This window comes from Thalassophryne amazonica, chromosome 21 (genome assembly GCF_902500255.1).
Source record: "Thalassophryne amazonica chromosome 21, fThaAma1.1, whole genome shotgun sequence".
In the NCBI taxonomy this organism is placed as follows: domain Eukaryota; kingdom Metazoa; phylum Chordata; class Actinopteri; order Batrachoidiformes; family Batrachoididae; genus Thalassophryne; species Thalassophryne amazonica.
The window spans coordinates 15,020,114-15,041,692 of NC_047123.1; the positions used below are offsets into that span (position 1 = coordinate 15,020,114).

Below are 21,579 nucleotides of genomic sequence, written 5' to 3' on the forward strand. Positions count from 1 at the left end.
TAAATTTAAAAAAATAAAAGGTAAAAAGTTCTAGTTGATTGATGAGCCATTTTGAAGTTTAGTGTCTACGTTTTGCTAAATTTTCTTACCTAGGAAATGTTGAGGCAGTAAAATCTTTACTCTGACTTTTTTATAATTATCTTGCTAAACATTGTTCTATAAGCATGCTAATAAATTGCATAATTAAATAAATCACTTTTATTCACAGGAATTCATAATGCAAACACTCCCCGACTGCCACGTAAAGTTCACACAATCTGTATTAAAATGATGTCAAAGGCAAACTGTGGAGCGATGGTCTGTCATCGAGTAGATTCTTTGCAGCACTTCTTTACCTGGTTGGGTTCAACACCTCCACCCACCCCCTTTCTATTTCTGGAGAAGCATCGCTCCATCTCAAAAAAAAGAAGATGAAGCTGAGGAAAACAAGTGAGTCACTGAAACCATTGGCACCAAAATACTTCAAACTACGCACTTAGTCCTGCTCGAGATGCAGCAGTGTTTGCCAAAAGTACCAAAGTGGACGACAGTCAAGTGAAAACACCAAAGTGCAGCTGAAGCCAGCTAGCAGACAAAGTTACTTAGAGTTAGCATTGGTTAGATTTGAGTGGGGTCATTCCTGTGTTTCCAATATGGCACATATTAGAACAAGACAAAGGGCACTACAGTGCATCCGGAAAGTATTCACAGTACTTTTTCCACATTTTGTTGTTACAACCTTATTCCAAAATGGAGTAAATTCATTTTCCCCTCAAAATTTTATTCACAGCACCCCATAATAACAACATGAAAAAAGCTTTTTTGAATTTTTTGAAAATTTATTAAAAATAAAAAATTAAGAAATAACACGTACGTAAGTATTCACAGCCTTTGCTCAATACTTTGTTGATGCATCTTCAGCAGCTTTTACAGCCTCAAATCTTCTTGAATATGATGCCACAAGCTTGGTGCACCTATCTTTGGGCAGTTTTGTCCATTCCTCTTTGCAGCACCTCTCAAGCTCCATCAGGTTGGATGGGGAGTATCGGTGCACAGACATTTTCAGATCTCTCCAGAGATGTTCAATCAGATTCAGGTCTGGGCTCTGGCTGCGCCACTCAAGGACATTCACACAGTTGTCCTGAAGCCACTCCTTTGATATCTTGGCTGTGTGCTTAGGGTCATTGTCCTGCTGAAAGAAGAACCATCCCTCCAGTCACAGGTCAAGAACGCTCTGGAACAGGTTTTCATCCAGGATGTCTCTGTACATCGCTGAATTCATCTTTCGCTCAATCCTAACTAGTCTCCTGCTGATAAAAAACATCCCCACAGCATGATGCTGTCACCACCATGCTTCACTGTAGGGATTGGCCTGATTCCTCCAAACGTGATGCCTGACATTAAAACCTAGGCTTAAAACCTTCCTTTTTGCTAAAGCTTATAGTTAGGGCTGGATCAGGTGACCCTGAACCATCCCTTAGTTATGCTGCTATAGACGTAGACTGCTGGGGGGTTCCCATGATGCACTGTTTCTTTCTCTTTTTGCTCTGTATGCACCACTCTGCATTTAATCATTAGTGATTGATCTCTGCTCCCCTCCACAGCATGTCTTTTTCCTGGTTCTCTCCCTCAGCCCCAACCAGTCCCAGCAGAAGACTGCCCCTCCCTGAGCCTGGTTCTGCTGGAGGTTTCTTCCTGTTAAAAGGGAGTTTTTCCTTCCCACTGTAGCCAAGTGCTTGCTCACAGGGGGTCGTTTTGACCGTTGGGGTTTTACATAATTATTGTATGGCCTTGCCTTACAATATAAAGCGCCTTGGGGCAACTGTTTGTTGTGATTTGGCGCTATATAAAAAAATTGATTGATTGATTGATTGACATTCACGCAAAAGAGTTCAAACTTTGTCTCATCAGACCAGAGAATTGTTTCTCATGGTCTGAGAGTCCTTCAGGTGCCTGTTAGCAAACTCCAGGTGGGCTTCCATGTGCCTTTTACTAAGGCGTGACTGCCGTCTGGCCACTCTACCATACAGGCCTGATTGGTGGATTGCTGCAGCGATGGTTGTCTTTCTGGAAGGTTCTCCTCCCTGCACAAAGGAATGCTGGAGCTCTGACAGAGTGACCATCTGGTTCTTGGTCACCTCTCTGATTAAGGCCCTCAGTTTAGACAAGTGATTAGTTCTGGGAAGAGTCCTGGTGGATCCAAACTTCTTCCATTTAAGGATAATGGAGGCCACTGTGCTCAATGGGACCTTCAAAGCAGCAGAAATGTTTCTGTACCCTTCTCCAGATTTGTAACTCCAGACAATCCTGTCTTAGAGGTCTACAGACAATTCCTTTGACTTCAAGCTTGGTTTGTGCTCTGACATTCACTGTCAACTCTGGGACCTTGTATGTAGACAGGTGTGTGTCTTTCCAAATCATGTCTAATTAACTGAATTTACTCCAGGTGGACTCCAAATAAGCCATAGAAACATCTCAAGGATGATCAGTGGAAACAAGATATGTTGGAGCTCAATGTTAAGCATCATGGCAAAGGCTGTGAATACATCCAGTAAACTGACTCACTGAATGAACTCAATTCAGTTATGAGCAGGATTTCCATCTAATAAATATATGTGGTCCCAACTAAATTAAATAAAATTATCGTGCATGGATTGAACTGAGTTCATTTAATGAGTCATTTTTTAGTGTACCTATGTACATGTGATTTCTTTATTTGAAATTTGTAAAAAAATTACAAAAATCTCAGAAAAAACTACTTTTTTCATATTGCCGTTATGGGGTATCGTGTGTAGAATTTTGAGGAAAAAAAAAAAGAATTTCATCCAATTTGAAATAAGGCTGTAACATAAAATTAAATGAAAAAAGTAAAGCACTGTGAATACTTTCTGGATGCACTGTATGTTCCACAGTTACAGTTCGGGTTACGGTTAAGTGTGTTATGATTAGACAAATTCAGCAAGTACACAAATAGGAGGGTTAATGTGCGTTAACAGAATTCTGAATTGGGGAGCACAGGGCCCTATAAGCATCGATACACAATCTTTAGCTCAGTCTGTTGGTCCTTGCTTTCCTTTTTTTTTTTTCTTTCTTCCTCCAGGGTTCTTTGGGGGGGGGGACTGTAGCAACTGTTACCCTGGAATAAATGCAAAGTGTGCAGTGTAATGCACTGAAAAATGACTGATTGTTGGGCCTAATTTATTTCTGTTCTGCTGTATTGATATCACTGTCACCTTGTACAGTGCCTCAGCTGTTGGTACTGTTGCCTCGCAGCCAGTAGGTCATGGGATCGCTTTCTACCTGGTCCTTTCTGTGTGGAGTTTGTATATTCTCCCAGTGTTCATATTGGTTCCCTGTGGGAACCAACCTCACTCCTTTTTGCCTGTTCTTAGTGATGTGGATCATAAAAAACAAAACACAGAGCAAGTTGGTCATCATCTCTTCAAAGCTTCTTTTACCACAGACTTCTTTTAGTGTATGTGACATATAAAAGTGTAGTCCATTGTTGTGTGGGCCGCTGAAGAGGAGGTACTGCTGGCCCACCACCACCAGAGGGCGCCGCCGCCCCACAGGAGCAGCCTGGGTGACAGCTGTCACCCATCACCTGAGACAGCTGACGACAATTATCACTGGGGTATATCAGCAGGACGGCATCTCCACCTCATCGCCGAGATATCGTTCTACCTGGAAGGTAATAATCTCAGCTGACTGCTTGACAGTAACCTTTGTGATTTTTGTGAGTGATTGCAGACTTTTTTCTCCAACGAGAGGTGGAGGTAGCTTCCCTGCCGTACAGGTTGCTGGGTGCAAACGCGCCCACGTTAATTGTGTTCTTGTTCCTCGCCAGCAGTACCAGGTCCGACACGCGGAGGCAGTGGCCACCTGGGAGTTCGGAACTTGGCGGCTCCAGTATTCCCGGGGTCCTGTGGCGGAGGAAACCGTGTGGTTCCGGTTCTACTTTGGAGAGGCGTCTCCTATCTTCGAGCCTGCCCACACGACACCTTTGTGAATTGAACTTTGTCCATTGTTGTAATTTGTTGTGTTTGTTGTGCACGTTCGCAACAGTAAAGTGTTGTTATTTGACCTATTCCATTGTCCGTTCATTTGCGCCCCCTGTTGTGGGTCCGTGTTCCTACACTTTCCCAACAGGATATCTCGGCCAGCGTCATGGATCCCGAGGGGCGTCAACCGGCTGTTGAACGGCCAATGGAAGAACAAGGCGCACAGGCGTCCGCAGGAGGGGTAATCGGTGAGTTGCAGCGGATCCTCACCGCTTTCACGACTCGGTTAGACTTGATGGCCGAGCAGAACGCCCTCCTGAACCGCAGGGTGGAGGCTCTCGCCGCGCAGGTGGAAGCGCGCCCTCCGGGCGCCGCTGCGGCTCTCCCTCCCGTAGACCCTGTGCGTGACAGCGACGTTCCACTGGTTGTCCAACGACCCCCCCCACCATCCCCTGAAGCATACATAAGCCCCCCAGAGCCGTACGGAGGCTGTGTGGAGACGTGCGCGGATTTCCTTATGCAGTGTTCGCTCGTCTTCGCACAGCGTCCCGTCATGTACGCGACCGACGCTAGCAAAGTAGCTTATGTGATAAATCTGCTTCGTGGTGAGGCACGCGCTTGGGCTACAGCGCTCTGGGAGCAAAGTTCACGGCTCCTTCTGACATATGATGGGTTTGTGAGGGAGCTCAGAACAGTGTTCGATCACCCTAATAGAGGAGAGACCGCTTCAGCCGTGCTGCTGTCAATGAGACAGGGGCGCCGGAGCGCAGCTGCCTATGCAGTCGACTTCCGCATCGCGGCTGCGAGGTCCGGCTGGAATAGCACTGCCCTCCGCGCCGCCTTCGTAAACGGACTGTCATTGGTCCTCAAGGAGCACCTGGTGGCTAAGGACGAACCGCGGGATTTGGATGGGCTTATCGATCTTGTCATACGATTAGACAATCGGTTAAATGAGCGCCGTCGGGAACAAGACGAAGGGCGTGGCCAGGCACGCGTCGTCCCTCTCCCTTCCGGTTCCGACCGCGTTCCGCCCTCCCCACGCTCCACGGCCCCTGCGCTCCGTGCGATCACAGCTCCCCCTGCTGACGAAGCTATGGACACGAGTAGGGCAACATTTAGGGCACCGGTCACACAAAGGAGGCTGGCCCACGGAGCGTGTTTTGTTTGTGGCTCGATTGAGCATCAGGTACGAGACTGCCCCGAACGGTTAAACACCAACGCCCGCCCCTAGACACTGGGCTAGGGGGGGGCCGAGACGTTCACGTGGGACACACCCACATCGCCACACGACTCCCAGTTACAATCCTTTATGAGGATTTAACCCTGAAGGCCCCAGCACTGGTGGACACGGGCTCAGAAGGGAATTTGCTTGATAGCAAATGGGCCAGGGAGATAGGGTTCCCTCTGGTGGCGCTTACCTCGCCTGTGCAGGTACGGGCACTAGATGGCTCCCTACTCCCTCCAATCACCCACAAGACACCACCAGTAACTCTGGTGGTGTCGGGGAATCACCGGGAGGAGATCGAGTTTTTTGTAACTCCGGCCACCTCCCGTGTGATTTTAGGTTTTCCCTGGATGTTGAAGCACAATCCCCGGATCGATTGGCCGTCCGGGGTAGTGGTCCAGTGGAGCGAAACCTGCCATCGGGTATGTTTAGGTTCCTCGGTTCCTCCCGGTTCCCAGGCCAGGGAGGAGGTCAGAGCCCCGCCCAATCTAGGGACGGTGCCGGTGCAGTACCATGACCTTGCGGAGGTGTTCAGCAAGGATCTGGCACTCACCCTTCCCCCGCACCGCCCGTATGATTGTGCCATTGATTTGGTTCCAGGCGTTGAGTTCCCGTCCAGCAGGCTGTACAACCTCTCACGACCTGAACGCGAATCAATGGAGACCTACATCCGGGACTCTTTGGCTGCCGGGTTGATCCGGAATTCCACCTCCCCGATGGGTGCGGGTTTCTTTTTTGTGGGGAAAAAGGATGGCGGATTACGTCCATGCATTGATTACAGGGGGCTGAACGAAATCACGGTTCGTAACCGATACCCCTTACCCTTGTTGGATTCGGTGTTCACGCCCCTGCATGGAGCCAAGATATTCACCAAGCTTGATCTTAGGAATGCGTATCACCTGGTTCGGATCCGGAAGGGAGACGAGTGGAAGACGGCATTTAACACCCCGTTAGGTCATTTTGAGTACCTGGTCATGCCGTTCGGTCTTACAAATGCTCCCGCGACGTTCCAAGCATTGGTTAATGACGTCTTGCGGGACTTCCTGCACCGATTCGTCTTCGTATATTTAGACGACATACTCATCTTTTCTCCGGATCCTGAGACCCATGTCCGACATGTACGTCAGGTCCTGCAGCGGTTATTGGAGAACCGGCTGTTTGTTAAGGGCGAGAAGTGTGAGTTTCACCGCACTTCTTTGTCCTTCCTGGGGTTCATCATCTCCCCCAACTCCGTCGCTCCTGATCCGGCCAAGGTTGCAGCGGTGAGAGACTGGCCCCAACCCACAAGCCGTAGGAAGCTGCAACAGTTCCTCGGCTTTGCGAATTTCTACAGGAGGTTCATTAAGGGCTACAGCCAGGTTGCTAGCCCCCTGACAGCCCTGACCTCACCAAAAGTCCCCTTCACCTGGTCGGATCGTTGCGATGCCGCGTTCAAGGAGTTGAAACGGCGCTTCTCGTCTGCACCCGTTCTGGTGCAGCCCGATCCTAGTCGCCAGTTAGTGGTTGAAGTGGATGCCTCGGACTCAGGGATAGGAGCTGTGCTGTCCCAGAGTGGGAAGACCGATAAGGTCCTTCATCCGTGTGCCTATTTTTCCCGCAGGTTGACCCCGGCTGAACGGAACTATGACGTTGGCAACCGAGAACTCCTTGCGGTGAAAGAGGCTCTTGAAGAGTGGAGACACCTGTTGGAGGGAACGTCCGTGCCATTCACGGTTTTCACTGACCACCGGAACCTGGAATATATCAGGACCGCCAAGCGGCTGAATCCCAGGCAAGCCCGCTGGTCACTGTTCTTCGGCCGTTTTGACTTCCGCATCATCTACCGGCCCGGGACCAAGAACCAGAAGTCGGATGCCTTGTCCCGGGTACACGAAGATGAGGTCAAAGCGGAGTTGTCGGATCCACCGGAACCCATCATCCCGGAGTCCACTATCGTGGCCACCCTCACCTGGGACGTAGAGAGAACCGTCCGGGAGGCCCTGGCATGAAGCCCGGACCCCGGGACTGGACCAAAGAACAGACTTTACGTCCCACCAGATGCAAGGGCTGCAGTCCTGGACTTCTGTCATGGCTCTAAGCTCTCCTGTCACCCAGGGGTGCGAAGAACCGTGGCGGTTGTCCGGCAGCGCTTCTGGTGGGCGTCCCTGGAGGCCGACGTCCGGGACTATATCCAGGCCTGTACCACCTGTGCCAGGGGCAAGGCCGACCATCGCAAGGCTCCGGGACTGCTACAGCCGCTGCCCGTGCCTCATCGCCCCTGGTCCCACATCGGCCTGGATTTTGTCACGGGCCTCCCGCCGTCCCAGGGAAACACCGTGATCCTCACGATAGTGGACCGATTCTCCAAGGCGGCCCACTTCGTGGCCCTCCCGAAGCTCCCTACGGCCCAGGAGACGGCGGACCTCCTGGCCCACCACGTCGTCCGCCTGCATGGGATACCATCAGACATCGTCTCCGATCGCGGTCCCCAGTTCTCCTCGCATGTCTGGAGGAGCTTTTGCCGGGAACTGGGGGCCACGGTCAGTCTCTCGTCCGGGTATCACCCCCAGACCAACGGGCAAGCAGAGTGGGCCAATCAAGAAATGGAGCAAACACTGCGTTGTGTGACAGCCGCGCACCCGGCGGCCTGGAGTACTCATCTGGCCTGGATCGAGTACGCCCACAACAGTCAAGTGTCATCAGCCACCGGCCTCTCCCCCTTTGAGGTGTGTTTGGGGTATCAGCCCCCGTTGTTCCCGGTGGTTGAGGGGGAGGTCGGTGTGCCCTCGGTCCAGGCCCACCTGCGGAAGTGCCGTCGGGTGTGGCGCGCCGCCCGTTCTGCTTTGTTGAAGGCCCGGATGAGGGCGAAGACCCATGCAGACCGGCGGCGGACCCCGGCCCCTACGTATCGCCCCGGGCAGGAAGTGTGGTTGTCCACAAAGGACATCCCACTACAAGTGGCCTCCCCTAAACTACAGGACAGGTACATATGACCGTTTAAAATCCTCAAGGTCATCAATCCCGCCGCAGTGAGGCTTCAGCTTCCAGCCTCACTGCGGATCCATCCTGTGTTTCATGTGTCGAAGCTCAAGCCCCATCACACCTTGCCCCTCTGTACACCCGGTCCGGCACCACCTCCTGCCCGGATCATCGATGGCGAGCCGGCTTGGACAGTGCGCCGGTTGTTGGACGTCCGTCGGATGGCCCGGGGCTTTCAATATCTGGTGGACTGGGAGGGGTATGGTCCCGAAGAACGCTCCTGGGTGAAGAAGAGCTTCATCCTGGACCCGGCCCTCCTGGCCGACTTCTACCGTCGCCACCCGGACAAGCCCGGTCGGGCGCCAGGAGGCGCCCGTTGAGGGGGGGGTCCTGTTGTGTGGGCCGCTGAAGAGGAGGTACTGCTGGCCCACCACCACCAGAGGGCGCCGCCGCCCCACAGGAGCAGCCTGGGTGACAGCTGTCACCCATCACCTGAGACAGCTGACGACAATTATCACTGGGGTATATCAGCAGGACGGCATCTCCACCTCATCGCCGAGATATCGTTCTACCTGGAAGGTAATAATCTCAGCTGACTGCTTGACAGTAACCTTTGTGATTTTTGTGAGTGATTGCAGACTTTTTTCTCCAACGAGAGGTGGAGGTAGCTTCCCTGCCGTACAGGTTGCTGGGTGCAAACGCGCCCACGTTAATTGTGTTCTTGTTCTTCGCCAGCAGTACCAGGTCCGACACGCGGAGGCAGTGGCCACCTGGGAGTTCGGAACTTGGCGGCTCCAGTATTCCCGGGGTCCTGTGGCGGAGGAAACCGTGTGGTTCCGGTTCTACTTTGGAGAGGCGTCTCCTATCTTCGAGCCTGCCCACACGACACCTTTGTGAATTGAACTTTGTCCATTGTTGTAATTTGTTGTGTTTGTTGTGCACGTTCGCAACAGTAAAGTGTTGTTATTTGACCTATTCCATTGTCCGTTCATTTGCGCCCCCTGTTGTGGGTCCGTGTTCCTACACTTTCCCAACAGTCCATGACTAAAAGCGGACTACATATGACATATGTATTAAAATTGCTTGAAATGATAACACTCAAAGTTGTCCAAATTAACATGTTAGCGCAAATATTGCTTGTGAAGCTAATTTGGATCAACTTAATTGTTAGTTTGAATTGTTTTATATATTATTTCTGCACTCACATAACCTGATTCTGCCTTAAACCCCCCCCCCCCCCCCACACACACACATTGCAGCAGATAAACAATCCTGCAAATGGTGATACAAGCACTAAAGTCAGCACAAATTCTCCTTAGACATTACTCTTTTGAAAAAAAAGAAAGAAAAAAAAAAACGACCAGCCACTTGAATTTTCAATAGGTGGCCAGGTAGGGGTCAATTAAAGAATTACACAGGGGTCAAAATTAAAAATGCTTTGTCTGATCATAATGATTCCAAAAAGGTATAGTTTGGACTATCTGTAACTGAATGTTCAGGAGTTATGGGGTAAAAACAGCAAAAATTGTGACAAAGGTCAGTTTCAGTTTGTACAGGGGTCAAAAGTTAAAGTTCCTTTAATTTTGGTAAAAAGTGATGCAAATAACCGGTTAATAGGATTCATAAATGGAATAGTTTTGACTGTGTTGAATGCTTGGTCTCCAAAGTAAAGGCCAAAAAGGTCAACATTCATTGGATACTATGACATGTGACATATGTTACCCTGTAACATGATAACTAAGCATGACACAAGGTCCAAACTATTCCAAACTATTCCATAACTCCTGATTATTCAGTCACAGATAGTCCAAACTATACCTTTTTGGAATCATTATGATTAGACAAATAATGTGGTGTAGTTTTCAATTTGATTGGAGCATTTTTAATGTTGACCCCTGTGTAATTTTTTAATTAACCCCTACCTGGCCACCTATTGAAAATTCAAGTGGCTAGTCGTTTTTTTTTTCAAAAGAGTAATGTCTAAGGAATATTTGTGCCGAATTTGATGCTTGAATCACCATTTGCAGGATTTTGCTCTAAATATTGTCTTAGCTGCTGCACTAACAAGGAAATAATGAGTCTTCATGACTTCAGACATCAGCATGCTGTTACCTGAATCCCAATGGAGGAACGTGGGGTTTTGAGGTACTCCTCAGCCTTGGACACCAGTACTGCTTTGTCACATGTCTGCACTGAGGTGTGGCTGCCCAAAGATGCATGCCTCTTGCTTGCTGCTGACTCCATGACCATGGTAACCGCCTTGGTGCTGTCCAGGCTGTCTGTGGAGCTGTAGATGGGACGCCCAAGGCTATCCGTGGTCCACAGTCCACCTCGTATATGCCTGCCCTCCTGGTAGGCATCTTGGGTGGACTCTGTGCTGCTCTGGGCTGTCACAGAGATAAGAGGCTTGGTGGTGGTGCGCGGGGGCACAGGAGGTGGAGTCTTCTTGTAACTGGGGGTATATGACACCGCTGGATAGCACAAGCAGGATGAAAGAAGGAGCACAAGGCAAGACAAAGGAAGAGAATAAAAAATAAAACAAAAAAATGAGAATGAAAAAGCTGGCAATGGCTAAGTAGTGCAATAGAACTGTATCACACAATGTGTGACAGAAAAGCATGATGGGAAATAGGGCATTAGGCCCCTTAGCAAATAAAGGAAATGTCAGTAATGTAAGAAGCAGCAGCAGCTTTGTAATAAGTCTATGCTTATTGTGTTTGAGCAATGAAGGATTATGGGGGAAAAATTGCTCTTTCAAGTGCGAATGAGAATCTGATGGTAATCCATCCACATGGACCTCATAATAACAGAGTAAAGAAATGTACAAATTTCACAGAATCAAATCATTTTATGGAATAAAGTTTTCCATACAAAAAAACTGTTGCTTCATGCAGTTACAGTAAAATCCATAACTATTTGGACAGTGGTAATTTTTGTAGTGTACACCACTACAATAGAGTTGAAATGAAAACAATCAAGATGTGCTTGTTTCATTTTTCCACATTCAAATTCAAAGGGTTTAACATAAATATTATATTATCCACTTAGGAATTACAGCCATTTATACACGTTCGCTCTGTTTTCAAAGGCCATCAAACACTGGACAAAGTACAGTAAATATACTAGGGATTACTGTTGATACAAATCATCACTTTTACAGCCACTTTTCTTACAACACGTTGGGGGAAGGATATATGTCATTTTTGTTCAGTGAAATGCCAAGTTAAATAAACAGTATGGTACAATATGGTACTTCTGTCTGGCACAGGCAGTTCTCAAAAACCTGAGGGACTGGAACTGAGAAGGAATTTCAAACAAGAAAATATATTAAAGCTTGGCTCTCGTCTCCCACATCTTCTGGCTGCAGCTGAGAAGCTCTGACAGAATGAGCTCATCATCGGCAATCGGCTTTTAATGCCTCAGTGGAATGCAGCACCACTGAAAGGACTGCAGGCTGGCGTAAGCAGCTTACTGTACAAGTATAATAATAAAAGGTGTTTTTTTTACAAAGTTGTTTTTTACACATTCACCTCCGTAGGGATGCTCTCTGTGCAACCAAACCCTACTAATGAGATTGTCGCCTCTTCAGTGGTGACAAGAAGTGATTAACACACTTCTGCACAATAGGGATCAGATGGTGAGAGTTGGAGGATGAGTGAGAATCAGCGGCTGAGCGGTATGTGAGGGTGGTGAAGAATATGTATGAAGACAATGTGGCAGCAGTGAGATGTGCAGTAGGAATGATGGTGGTGATCCAAGGTGGAGGTGGGATTACATTAAGGCTCAGTCCTGAGGCCTTTCTTTTTTGCAAAGGTGATGACAAGTTGATGGGAGAGGTCAAACAGGGGTCTTCATGGCCTATGGTGTTTGGAGATGTTATTATGATCTATTTCCCTCTGTGTCCATGTGGGTTCCTTCCAGGTTCTGTGGCTTCCTCCCACTTCCAAAGATATGCAAGTTCAGTGAATCAGTGACTCGAAATTAACTGTAGGTGTGAGTGAGCATGTGAATGTTTGTCTATATGCATCAGTGGAACTTACAGGAGTGATAGAAGGGGACATATTCAGTGACTTAGAAATGTTCATGTATCCATCCTCTGACTTGTCTAAAGAAAACTGCCAATAAAACTGATGATGCGTGTTATACCAAAGTGTGCCATTATCTATACAACCTACCATCTTGGCTTTGATGTTTTTATTCAGTTTATATCAAATTGTAGACATTTGCTGATAATTTCTGAAATTTCAATGTAGAGAAGTCTGAATTCCTTTTTCTGTTTGAAATGGTATGAACAAATTAAAATATGTAAAAGCCCAAGAGGGTGATTACTTTTGCAAGGCACTATATATGCAAGAGTGAAAGGGAAAGTTCGGTAGGAATGAGACAGTGACATCAACAGCGTTGTGCTTCTGTAGAGACTGTGGTGTTGACAAAAAGACAGGAGGAGGAGCAGGTAAAGATCGCATGATTTTCCTTGGTGAATGATGAGGGTGGTCATGATCAGGAATGAGCAAGGAGCAACAGTGCAGATCATACAGTTTGGAAACAAAGTGAGAGGACAGACATGAGGTATATCTAGAGAAGAATGCTGAAGATGCGGCCGCAAGGCAGGAGGAGGATAGAAAGACAAAAAGAAGGTTCATGGATGTTGTGAAGATACAGATTAATGACAAATGATTGATCCTGATATAAAATTTAAACCACTGTAAGATTTGGTTGAGAAGCACATTAAGTATAAAACACTAACACGTTGCCTGTGGGGATCTACAGGCTCCAGATTGGGTAGTGTTTATAAAATAGGTAGCTAACATTTTTCAAGGGTGGTAATAAATTGTTCAAAGATTCTATAATGAGTTGGAATGGCATGCAAGTCCAGAATGTTTTTAGAACCTTAAGGGCCTTTCACACCGGGCGCTTTATAAGCTTCAGACAACACCTACCAACGCTTTAACGTTTCAATGCGTGACATCAGATGCTTTGCTTCGGAAGCCACAAGGGGGCGGAGATTGCTACGTCAGACTCTGGCTGTTTCCATAACCCCCCAAAAAAGTCGAGCAATCGCCATCTTTGAATTTGCGTGGCGGAACCACAAAAAAGCTTTAAAAAAACAGCAGTAGAACGATTCTCCCATCACCCTGCTGGGAGAAGCTTTTTTCCAGCTAATTTTCGGAGCGACGCCAACCGAGGGAGGATTGACGACTTGGTGGGATATCAATTGAACCACAATAGCGGGCCAACCCGCATGGAGAAGCCTGGGTTCAGGCTTCGTCCCTGGGCAGACCGAGGCAGGCAGCAGGGGTGATGGAGCAGACCCACTCAGTCCGACATCTCTCACTTTTTGGATATATGTGAACTCCCAGTTTGACCAACGAAGCTTAGTTCTGCAGCTTCATCAAGGTGACAATAATATAAAAATAAAACGTGACGTTTACTGCACTGCTGTGAAGGTTTAATGATCAGCTAACGCTAGCTTAGCCTTTTAGCACAGTTGATCTGAGTGAACGCTTGAATTTGTAAATGGTTCAGTCTTTTTTTTTATTTTTACCCAATAAAGCTACATCTTTTTTGGGGACCACAAAAGCTCAACTTTAAATAACTGTTTTTTCTGGTGTTTTTCCATGTTTTTTCCCTTTTTAAAAAAAATATATAAACTGTTTAGTGTTTATTTATATTTTTATTTGTCCCAATCAGGAACATTCGCTGTGCAGACAGCCTAAATACAAATGCACTTCAAAAATGTCCAGTGATGAGCGGAACACCATGAACCCCAGTTTGAAGAAAACATCTCTGCTCCTCAAGAGAAAAGTGTCTTCAACGTTCACAATCACTAGTCAAATTCATATTTTAGAAATGACTCTGTCCTGATCACAACATTAAAGGCAATCAAGTTGAAATTACTCAATTAAAAAAAATATTTCATCATGACGTTTATGTCACAGAAATCCTAGTTTACAATCACACTGCAGTCATTGATAAAGTAGATCCTGCTGCATTTATAATAAACATTTGTATTTATTTACAGTGTCTGTTTTTCTGGTTGAAATGAGATATGAATAATCTACCAGACTTTAAAAAAAATGTACAGATTTCCATGCCATTTTATTTGTCAAAAAATTTGTCTGAAATCTGAAATAACAGATACAGATGAAGAAAGGTTTGTAAAAAAACCTTTAATTTATTTATTCATGCTATTTTAATTACAAGTGTTCTAAACTTGTTTGTTTTTTTTTTTTGTTTTTTTTTTTTTTTTTACAGTAAACAGAAATTTTGAGGTTAAAAAAAAATCTGCTAAAAAAAACTCAAAAAACTAAATGAAATGAGCAGTCCTGTGACAGGTTTCTGTTTTGTATAGATCAGTGGTTTCTACACTGATCTGCCAGTAGTCTTCCATGTTTTGGCCAATTGGTAAATTGATCAGGATATGTCATTCAAAGCGCATATTAAACAAATATGTAGGACTGCTTTTTTGCATTTACGCAATATCTCTAAAATCAGAAAGGTCTTGTCTCAGAGTGATGCTGAAAAAGTAATTCATGCATTTATTTCCTCTAGGCTGGACTATTGTAATTCATTATTATCAGGTTGTCCTAAAAGTTCCCTAAAAAGCCTTCAGTTAATTCAAAATGCTGCAGCTAGAGTACTGACAGGGACTAGAAGGAGAGAGCATATCTCACCCATATTGGCCTCTCTTCATTGGCTTCCTGTTAATTCTAGAATAGAATTTAAAATTCTTCTTCTTACTTATAAGGTTTTGAATAATCAGGTCCCATCTTATCTTAGGGACCTCGTAGTACCATATCACCCCAATAGAGCGCTTCGCTCTCAGACTGCAGGCTTACTTGTAGTTCCTAGGGTTTGTAAGAGTAGAATGGGAGGCAGAGCCTTCAGCTTTCAGGCTCCTCTCCTGTGGAACCAGCTCCCAATTCGGATCAGGGAGACAGACACCCTCTCTACTTTTAAGATTAGGCTTAAAACTTTCCTTTTTGCTAAAGCTTATAGTTAGGGCTGGATCAGGTGACCCTGAACCATCCCTTAGTTATGCTGCTATAGACGTAGACTGCTGGGGGGTTCCCATGATGCACTGTTTCTTTCTCTTTTTGCTCTGTATGCACCACTCTGCATTTAATCATTAGTGATCGATCTCTGCTCCCCTCCACAGCATGTCTTTTTCCTGGTTCTCTCCCTCAGCCCCAACCAGTCCCAGCAGAAGACTTCCCCTCCCTGAGCCTGGTTCTGCTGGAGGTTTCTTCCTGTTAAAAGGGAGTTTTTCCTTCCCACTGTAGCCAAGTGCTTGCTCACAGGGGGTCGTTTTGACCGTTGGGGTTTTACATAATTATTGTATGGCCTTGCCTTACAATATAAAGCGCCTTGGGGCAACTGTTTGTTGTGATTTGGCGCTATATGAAAAATTGATTGATTGATTGGCCCGACACGTAGTTCCTATTGGACAGCGCGAAGCTACGTCACAGTTCAGAGCAGTGAAAGTTCGATTGGGTTGAACTTTGACCGCGCCAGCCTGTTGACAAGCGGCAATGCGCGCTCATGTCGGAAGCGTTGGTTTTGCTCAGCTTTTGACACAACGCTTCTGATGCGTCTAAAAAGCAACATGTCTCATTGAAAATAATGCATTTTAGACCGATTCGTGATGCCTCTGATGCTTCCAAAGCATCCGGTGTGAAAGACCCTACTACTAACTAAAAAATCAAAACAGTTGGCTGGTGCACCCCCATCCCTATTTACAAGTGCACATTACAGGTACAAACATTCTGAGCAAGAAAAAAACATTTCCTGCAATCAACTGGGAAGAGATAAATCCAGACATTCAAGTTCTAGCCTCTTTTTCTGGCGGTCTATGTATTCTTGATGGAATATGGTGTATTTTTAGGTAGTTACAAAAGTTATCCCAGTCAGTGTCTTCATCCTCTGTATTAGGGTTCAGTTTGTAGAGCATGGATTCATAGGAGACCGTTTCTGCCATTGTGCTGATCCAGTCTTTCAGCTCGGGGGTACCGTGGTTTTCCAGGATTATCCTGGATACCGTCACCAGCCCAATCATATAAAAACTAAATACGCTCTTAGAAACATTGGGCATTTGGGACTGTTCTCCTAATAAGGAAAGTTCTGGGGTAAAAGGCAGACCAGTCACTCAACTCCTTTATTACTCTGGCCCAAAATGGCATTATTGAAGAACAGACAACGTAAATATGTTCCTACCTCAGTTTTACATTTCCAACAACAATCATCAGACATGAGTTTCATGCTGTGTAATCTCACGGGGGTATGATAGTATTGTGTAAACGTTTATACTGTATACATTTGCTTCTGGCTTCCTTCACATATTTCCCATTGTCTGACAACATATCTGACCATCTTTCATCTGAGAACTCTGTTTTCAGGTCATTGTGCCATACAAGTTTGACATTTACTGAGTCACCACTTCGGCTACCGTTCACGAGCCTGTAAAACTGAAGCTGTGTGGCGTTCCTGTGGCATGTTAATGTATTCCAAAATTATATTTTCACCACCCTCTTTAAATATGGAGGTCACACAATGTCTTGTTTCTAAGTATTTCCAAAAATTGCCTTTCCCTTCCAGTTTAAATTTTTGAACATCTGCATAAGATACAATTTGCCCATTAATATATATAGGGTGTCTCAAAAATGTACCCAAAAGTATTTTGACAGCAGAGAAAAACCAATCAATATTATCAGACATTTTCTGCATGACCATGTGGCTGAAGCAGGTCATTTTTCTCCCCAATGCACAGTTTTTAGTTCAGTCTTTCCTTTTTGATGTTTTAACCATTTATCTTTTTACACCAGATGATCAATGTAACCTCCTAATCTGAAGATTCCTCAGAAACAAATAATCCGTCTCTAGTTTTCCGGAAAACCACCTAGCAAATTCAACTCTCCTTGCCATTTGCTGGGGAGTTGGTTTGGTCGGAGACTGAATTTTGTATGGAAAGACAGATATATAGGGACAGAGAACTCAATGATTTTTATTCTCTGAATTAGGGTCAAGTGTGGCATTTTTCCAAGACTTTAATATCTTGCAGAACAAACTTTAGGGTTCCCGAAATGAGAAAAACACTATTATTTCCCAGTAAAACCATTTCCTGGTATTCATATTTCAGAGTACTTCATCCATCCATCCAGCCATTTTCTTCCGCTTTATCCGGAGTCGGGTCGCGGGGGCAGCAGCTCAAGCAAAGCCGCCCAGACCTCCCGATCCACACACACCTCACCCAGCTCCTCCGGGGGAACCCCAAGGCGTTCCCAAGCCAGCTGAGAGATGTAGTCCCTCCAGCGTGTCCTGGGTCTTCCCTGGGGCCTCCTCCCAATGGGACGTGCCCGGAACACCTCTCCAGCGAGGCATCCAGGGGGCATCTGGAAAAGATGCCCGAGCCACCTCAACTGACTCCTTTCGACGTGGAGGAGCAGCGGTGCGACTCCGAGCTCCTTCCGAGTGACTGAGCTCCTCACCCTATCTCTAAGGGAGCGCCCAGCCACCCTGCGGAGGAAACTCATCTCGGCCACTTGTTCTCGCAATCTCGTTCTTTCAGTCATGAGCCAAATCTCATGACCATAGGTGAGGATTGGAACGTAGATCGATCGGTAAATCGAGAGCTTTGCCCCCCTACCCAGCTCTCTCTTCACCACGACGGTCCGATACAGCGACCGCATCACTGCAGATGCTGCACCGATCCGTCTATCGATCTCACGCTCCATCTGTCCCTCACTCGTGAACAAGACCCTGAGATACTTAAACTCCTCCACTTGAGGCAAGGACACTCCACCGACCTGAAGAGGGCAAAGCACCTTTTTCTGGTCGAGAACCATGGCCTCGGATTTGGAGGTGCTGATTCTCATCCTGGAAGCTTCACACTCGGCTGCAAACCGCCCCAGTGCACGCTGAAGGTCCTGATTTGATGAAGCCAACAGAACCACATCGTCCGCAAACAGCAGAGACAAGATTCTGTGGTTCCCAAACCAGACCCCCTCTACACCCTGGCTGCACCTAGAAATTCTGTCCATAAAAATAATGAACAGAACCGGTGACAAAGGGCAGCCCTGGCGGAGGCCAACGTGCACTGGAAACAGGTTTGACTTACTACCAGCAATGCGAACCAAGCTCCTGCTGCGGTCGTACAGGGACCGGATAGCCCTTAGCAAAGGACCCCGGACCCCGTACTCCCGGAGCACCCCCCACAGCGTGCCCCGAGGGACATGGTCAAACGTCTTCTCCAGATCCACAAAACACGTGGACTGGTTGGGCGAACTCCCATGAACCCTCGAGCACCTGATGGAGTGTGTAGAGCTGGTCCAGTGTGCCGCGACCAGGACGAAAACCACACTGCTCCTCCGGAATCCAAGGTTCGACCATCGGTCAAATTCTCCTCTCCAGTACTCTGGAATAGACCTTACCGGGGAGGCTGAGGAGTGTGATCCCCCTATAGTTGGAACACACCCTCCGGTCCCCCTTCATAAACAGAGGGACCACCAACCCGGTCTGCCAATCCAGAGGCACTGTCCTCGATCGCCATGCGCTGTTGCAGAGGCGTGTCAGCCAAGACAGTCCCACAACATCCAGAGACTTAAGGTACTCAGGACAGATTTCATCCACCCCAGGAGCCTTGCCACCGAGGAGCTTTCTAACCACCTCGGTGACTTCGGCCTGGGTAATGGATGAGTCCGCCTCTGAGTCCCCAGTCTCTGCTTCCTCTTTGGAAGACATGACGATGGGATTGAGGAGATCCTCGAAGTATTCCTTCCACCGCCCGACAACATACCCAGTCAAGGTCAACAGCTCCCCACCTGCACCGTAAACAGTGCTGGTGGAGAGCTGCTTCTGCCTCCTGAGGCGCCGGACGGTTTGCCAGAATCTCTTCGAGGCCGACCGATAGTCCTCCTCCATGGCCTCCCCGAACTCCTCCCAGACCCGAGTTTTTGCCTCTGCGACCGCACAGGCTGCGGCACGCTTGGCCTGCTGGTACCTGTCAGCTGCCTCCGGGGTCCCACCTACCAACAAAGATAAGTAGGACTACTTCTTCAGCTTGACAGCATCCCTTACTTCCGGCGTCCACCACCGGGTTCGGGGATTGCTGCCGCGACAGGCACCAGAGACCTTGTGACCACAGCTACAAGCGGCCGCATCAACAATGGAGGTGGAAAACATGGTCCACTCAGACTCCATGTCTCCAACCTCCCCCGGGATCTGGGAGAAGCTCTCCCAGAGGTGGGAGTTGAAGACATCGCTGACAGAGGGTTCCGCCAGTCATTCCCAGCAGACCCTCACGATACGTTTGGCCTGCCAGGTCTGACCGGCTTCCTCCCCTCCCAGCGGATCCAACTCACCACCAGGTGGTGATCGGTCGACAGCTCTGCCCCTCTCTTCACTCGAGTGTCCGAGACACGTGGCCGAAGGTCAGATGATACGACTACAAAGTCGATCATCGACCTCCGGCTCAGGGTGTCCTGGTGCCACATGCACTTATGGACACCCTTGTGCTCGAACATGGTGTTCGTGATGGACAAACTGTGACTAGCACAGAAGTCCAACAACTGAACACCACTCGGGTTCAGATCGGGGAGGCCATGCTTCCCAATCACCCCCCTCCAGGTCTCACTATCACCGCCCACGTGGGCGTTGAAATCCCCCAGGAGAACAATGGAGTCCCCAGTCGGAGCGCTATCTACAACCCCTGGCAAAAATTATGAAATCATCGGCCTCGGAGGATGTTCATTCAGTTGTTTAATTTTGTAGAAAAAAAGCAGATCACAGACATGACACAAAACTAAAGTCATTTCAAATGGCAACTTTCTGGCTTTAAGAAACACTATAAGAAATCAAGAAAAAAAAACTGTGGCAGTCAGTAACGGTTACTTTTTTAGACCAAGCAGAGGGAAAAAATTATGGAATCACTCAATTCTGAGGAAAAAATTATGGAATCATGAAAAACAAAAGAACGCTCCAACACATCACTAGTATTTTGTTGCACCACCTCTGGCTTTTATAACAGCTTGCAGTCTCTGAGGCTAGGACTTAATGAGTGACAAACAGTACTCTTCATCAATCTGGCTCCAACTTTCTCTGTTTGCTGTTGCCAGATCAGCTTTGCAGGTTGGAGCCTTGTCATGAACCATTTTCTTCAACTTCCACCTAAGATTTTCAATTGGATTAAGACTATTTGCAGGCCATTACATTAACCCTGTGTCTTTTTGCAAGGAATGTTTTCACAGTTTTTGCTCTATGGCAAGATGCATTATCATCTTGAAAAATGATTTCATCATCCCCAAATATCCTTTCAACTGATGGGATAAGAAAAGTGTCCAAAATATCAACGTAAACTTGTGCATTTATTGATGATGTAATGACAGCCATCTCCCCAGTGCCTTTACCTGACATGCAGCCCCATATCATCAATGACTGTGGAAATTTACATGTTCTCTTCAGGCAGTCATTTTTATAAATCTCATTGGAACGGCACCAAACAAAAGTTCCAGCATCATCACCTTGCCCAATGCAGATTCGAGATTCATCACTGAATATGACTTTCATCCAGTCATTCACAGTCCACGATTGCTTTTCCTTAGCCCATTGTAACCTTGTTTTTTTTCTGTTTAAGTGTTAATGATGGCTTTCGCTTAGCTTTTCTGTATGTAAATCCCATTTCCTTTAGGCGGTTTCTTACAGTTCGGTCACAGACGTTGACTCCAGTTTCCTCCCATTCGTTCCTCATTTGTTTTGTTGTGCATTTTCGATTTTTGAGACATATTGCTTTAAGTTTTCTGTCTTGAGGCTTTGATGTCTTCCCTGGTCTACCAGTATGTTTGCCTTTAACAACCTTCCCATGTTGTTTGTATTTGGTCCAGAGTTTAGACACAGCTGACTGTGAACAACCAACATCTTTTGCAACATTGCGTGATGATTTACCCTCTTTTAAGAGTTTGATAATCCTCTCCTTTGTTTCAATTGACATCTCTCGTGTTGGAGCCATGATTCATGTCAGTCCACTTGGTGCAACAGCTCTCCAAGGTGTGATCACTCCTTTTTAGATGCAGACTAACGAGCAGATCTGATGTGATGCAGGTGTTAGTTTTGGGGATGGAAATTTACAGGGTGATTCCATAATTTATTCCTCAGAATTGAGTGAGTCCATTTTTTTTCCCTCTGCTTGGTCTAAAAAAGTAACCGTTACTGACTGCCACAATTTTTTTTCCTGATTTCTTATAGTGTTTCTTAAAGCCAGAAAGTTGCCATTTGAAATGACTTTAGTTTTGTGTCATGTCTGTGATCTGCTTTTTTTCTACAAAATTAAACAACTGAATGAACATCCTCCGAGGCCGGTGATTCCATAATTATTGCCAGGGGTTGTAGTACACCTCCCAGGGACTCCAAGAAGGTCGGGTACTC

At 46.8% G+C, this 21,579-nt stretch overlaps 1 protein-coding gene across 6 annotated transcripts in view; it reads right to left on the reverse strand.

Annotated features, from left to right (window-relative positions):
- LOC117503122 (disks large-associated protein 2-like) overlaps positions 1 to 21,579 on the reverse strand; it is a 425,071-nt gene that overhangs the window by 53,368 nt on the left and 350,124 nt on the right. For 4 of the 6 annotated variants that reach the window (XM_034162291.1, XM_034162296.1, XM_034162293.1 and 1 more), the window contains one exon: positions 10,276 to 10,634. In XM_034162291.1, coding sequence (XP_034018182.1) covers positions 10,276 to 10,634 — 359 coding nt within the window. The remainder of the gene's footprint in view (positions 1 to 10,275; positions 10,635 to 21,579) is intronic. The other 2 variants (XM_034162297.1, XM_034162292.1) reach the window with 1 other exon arrangement.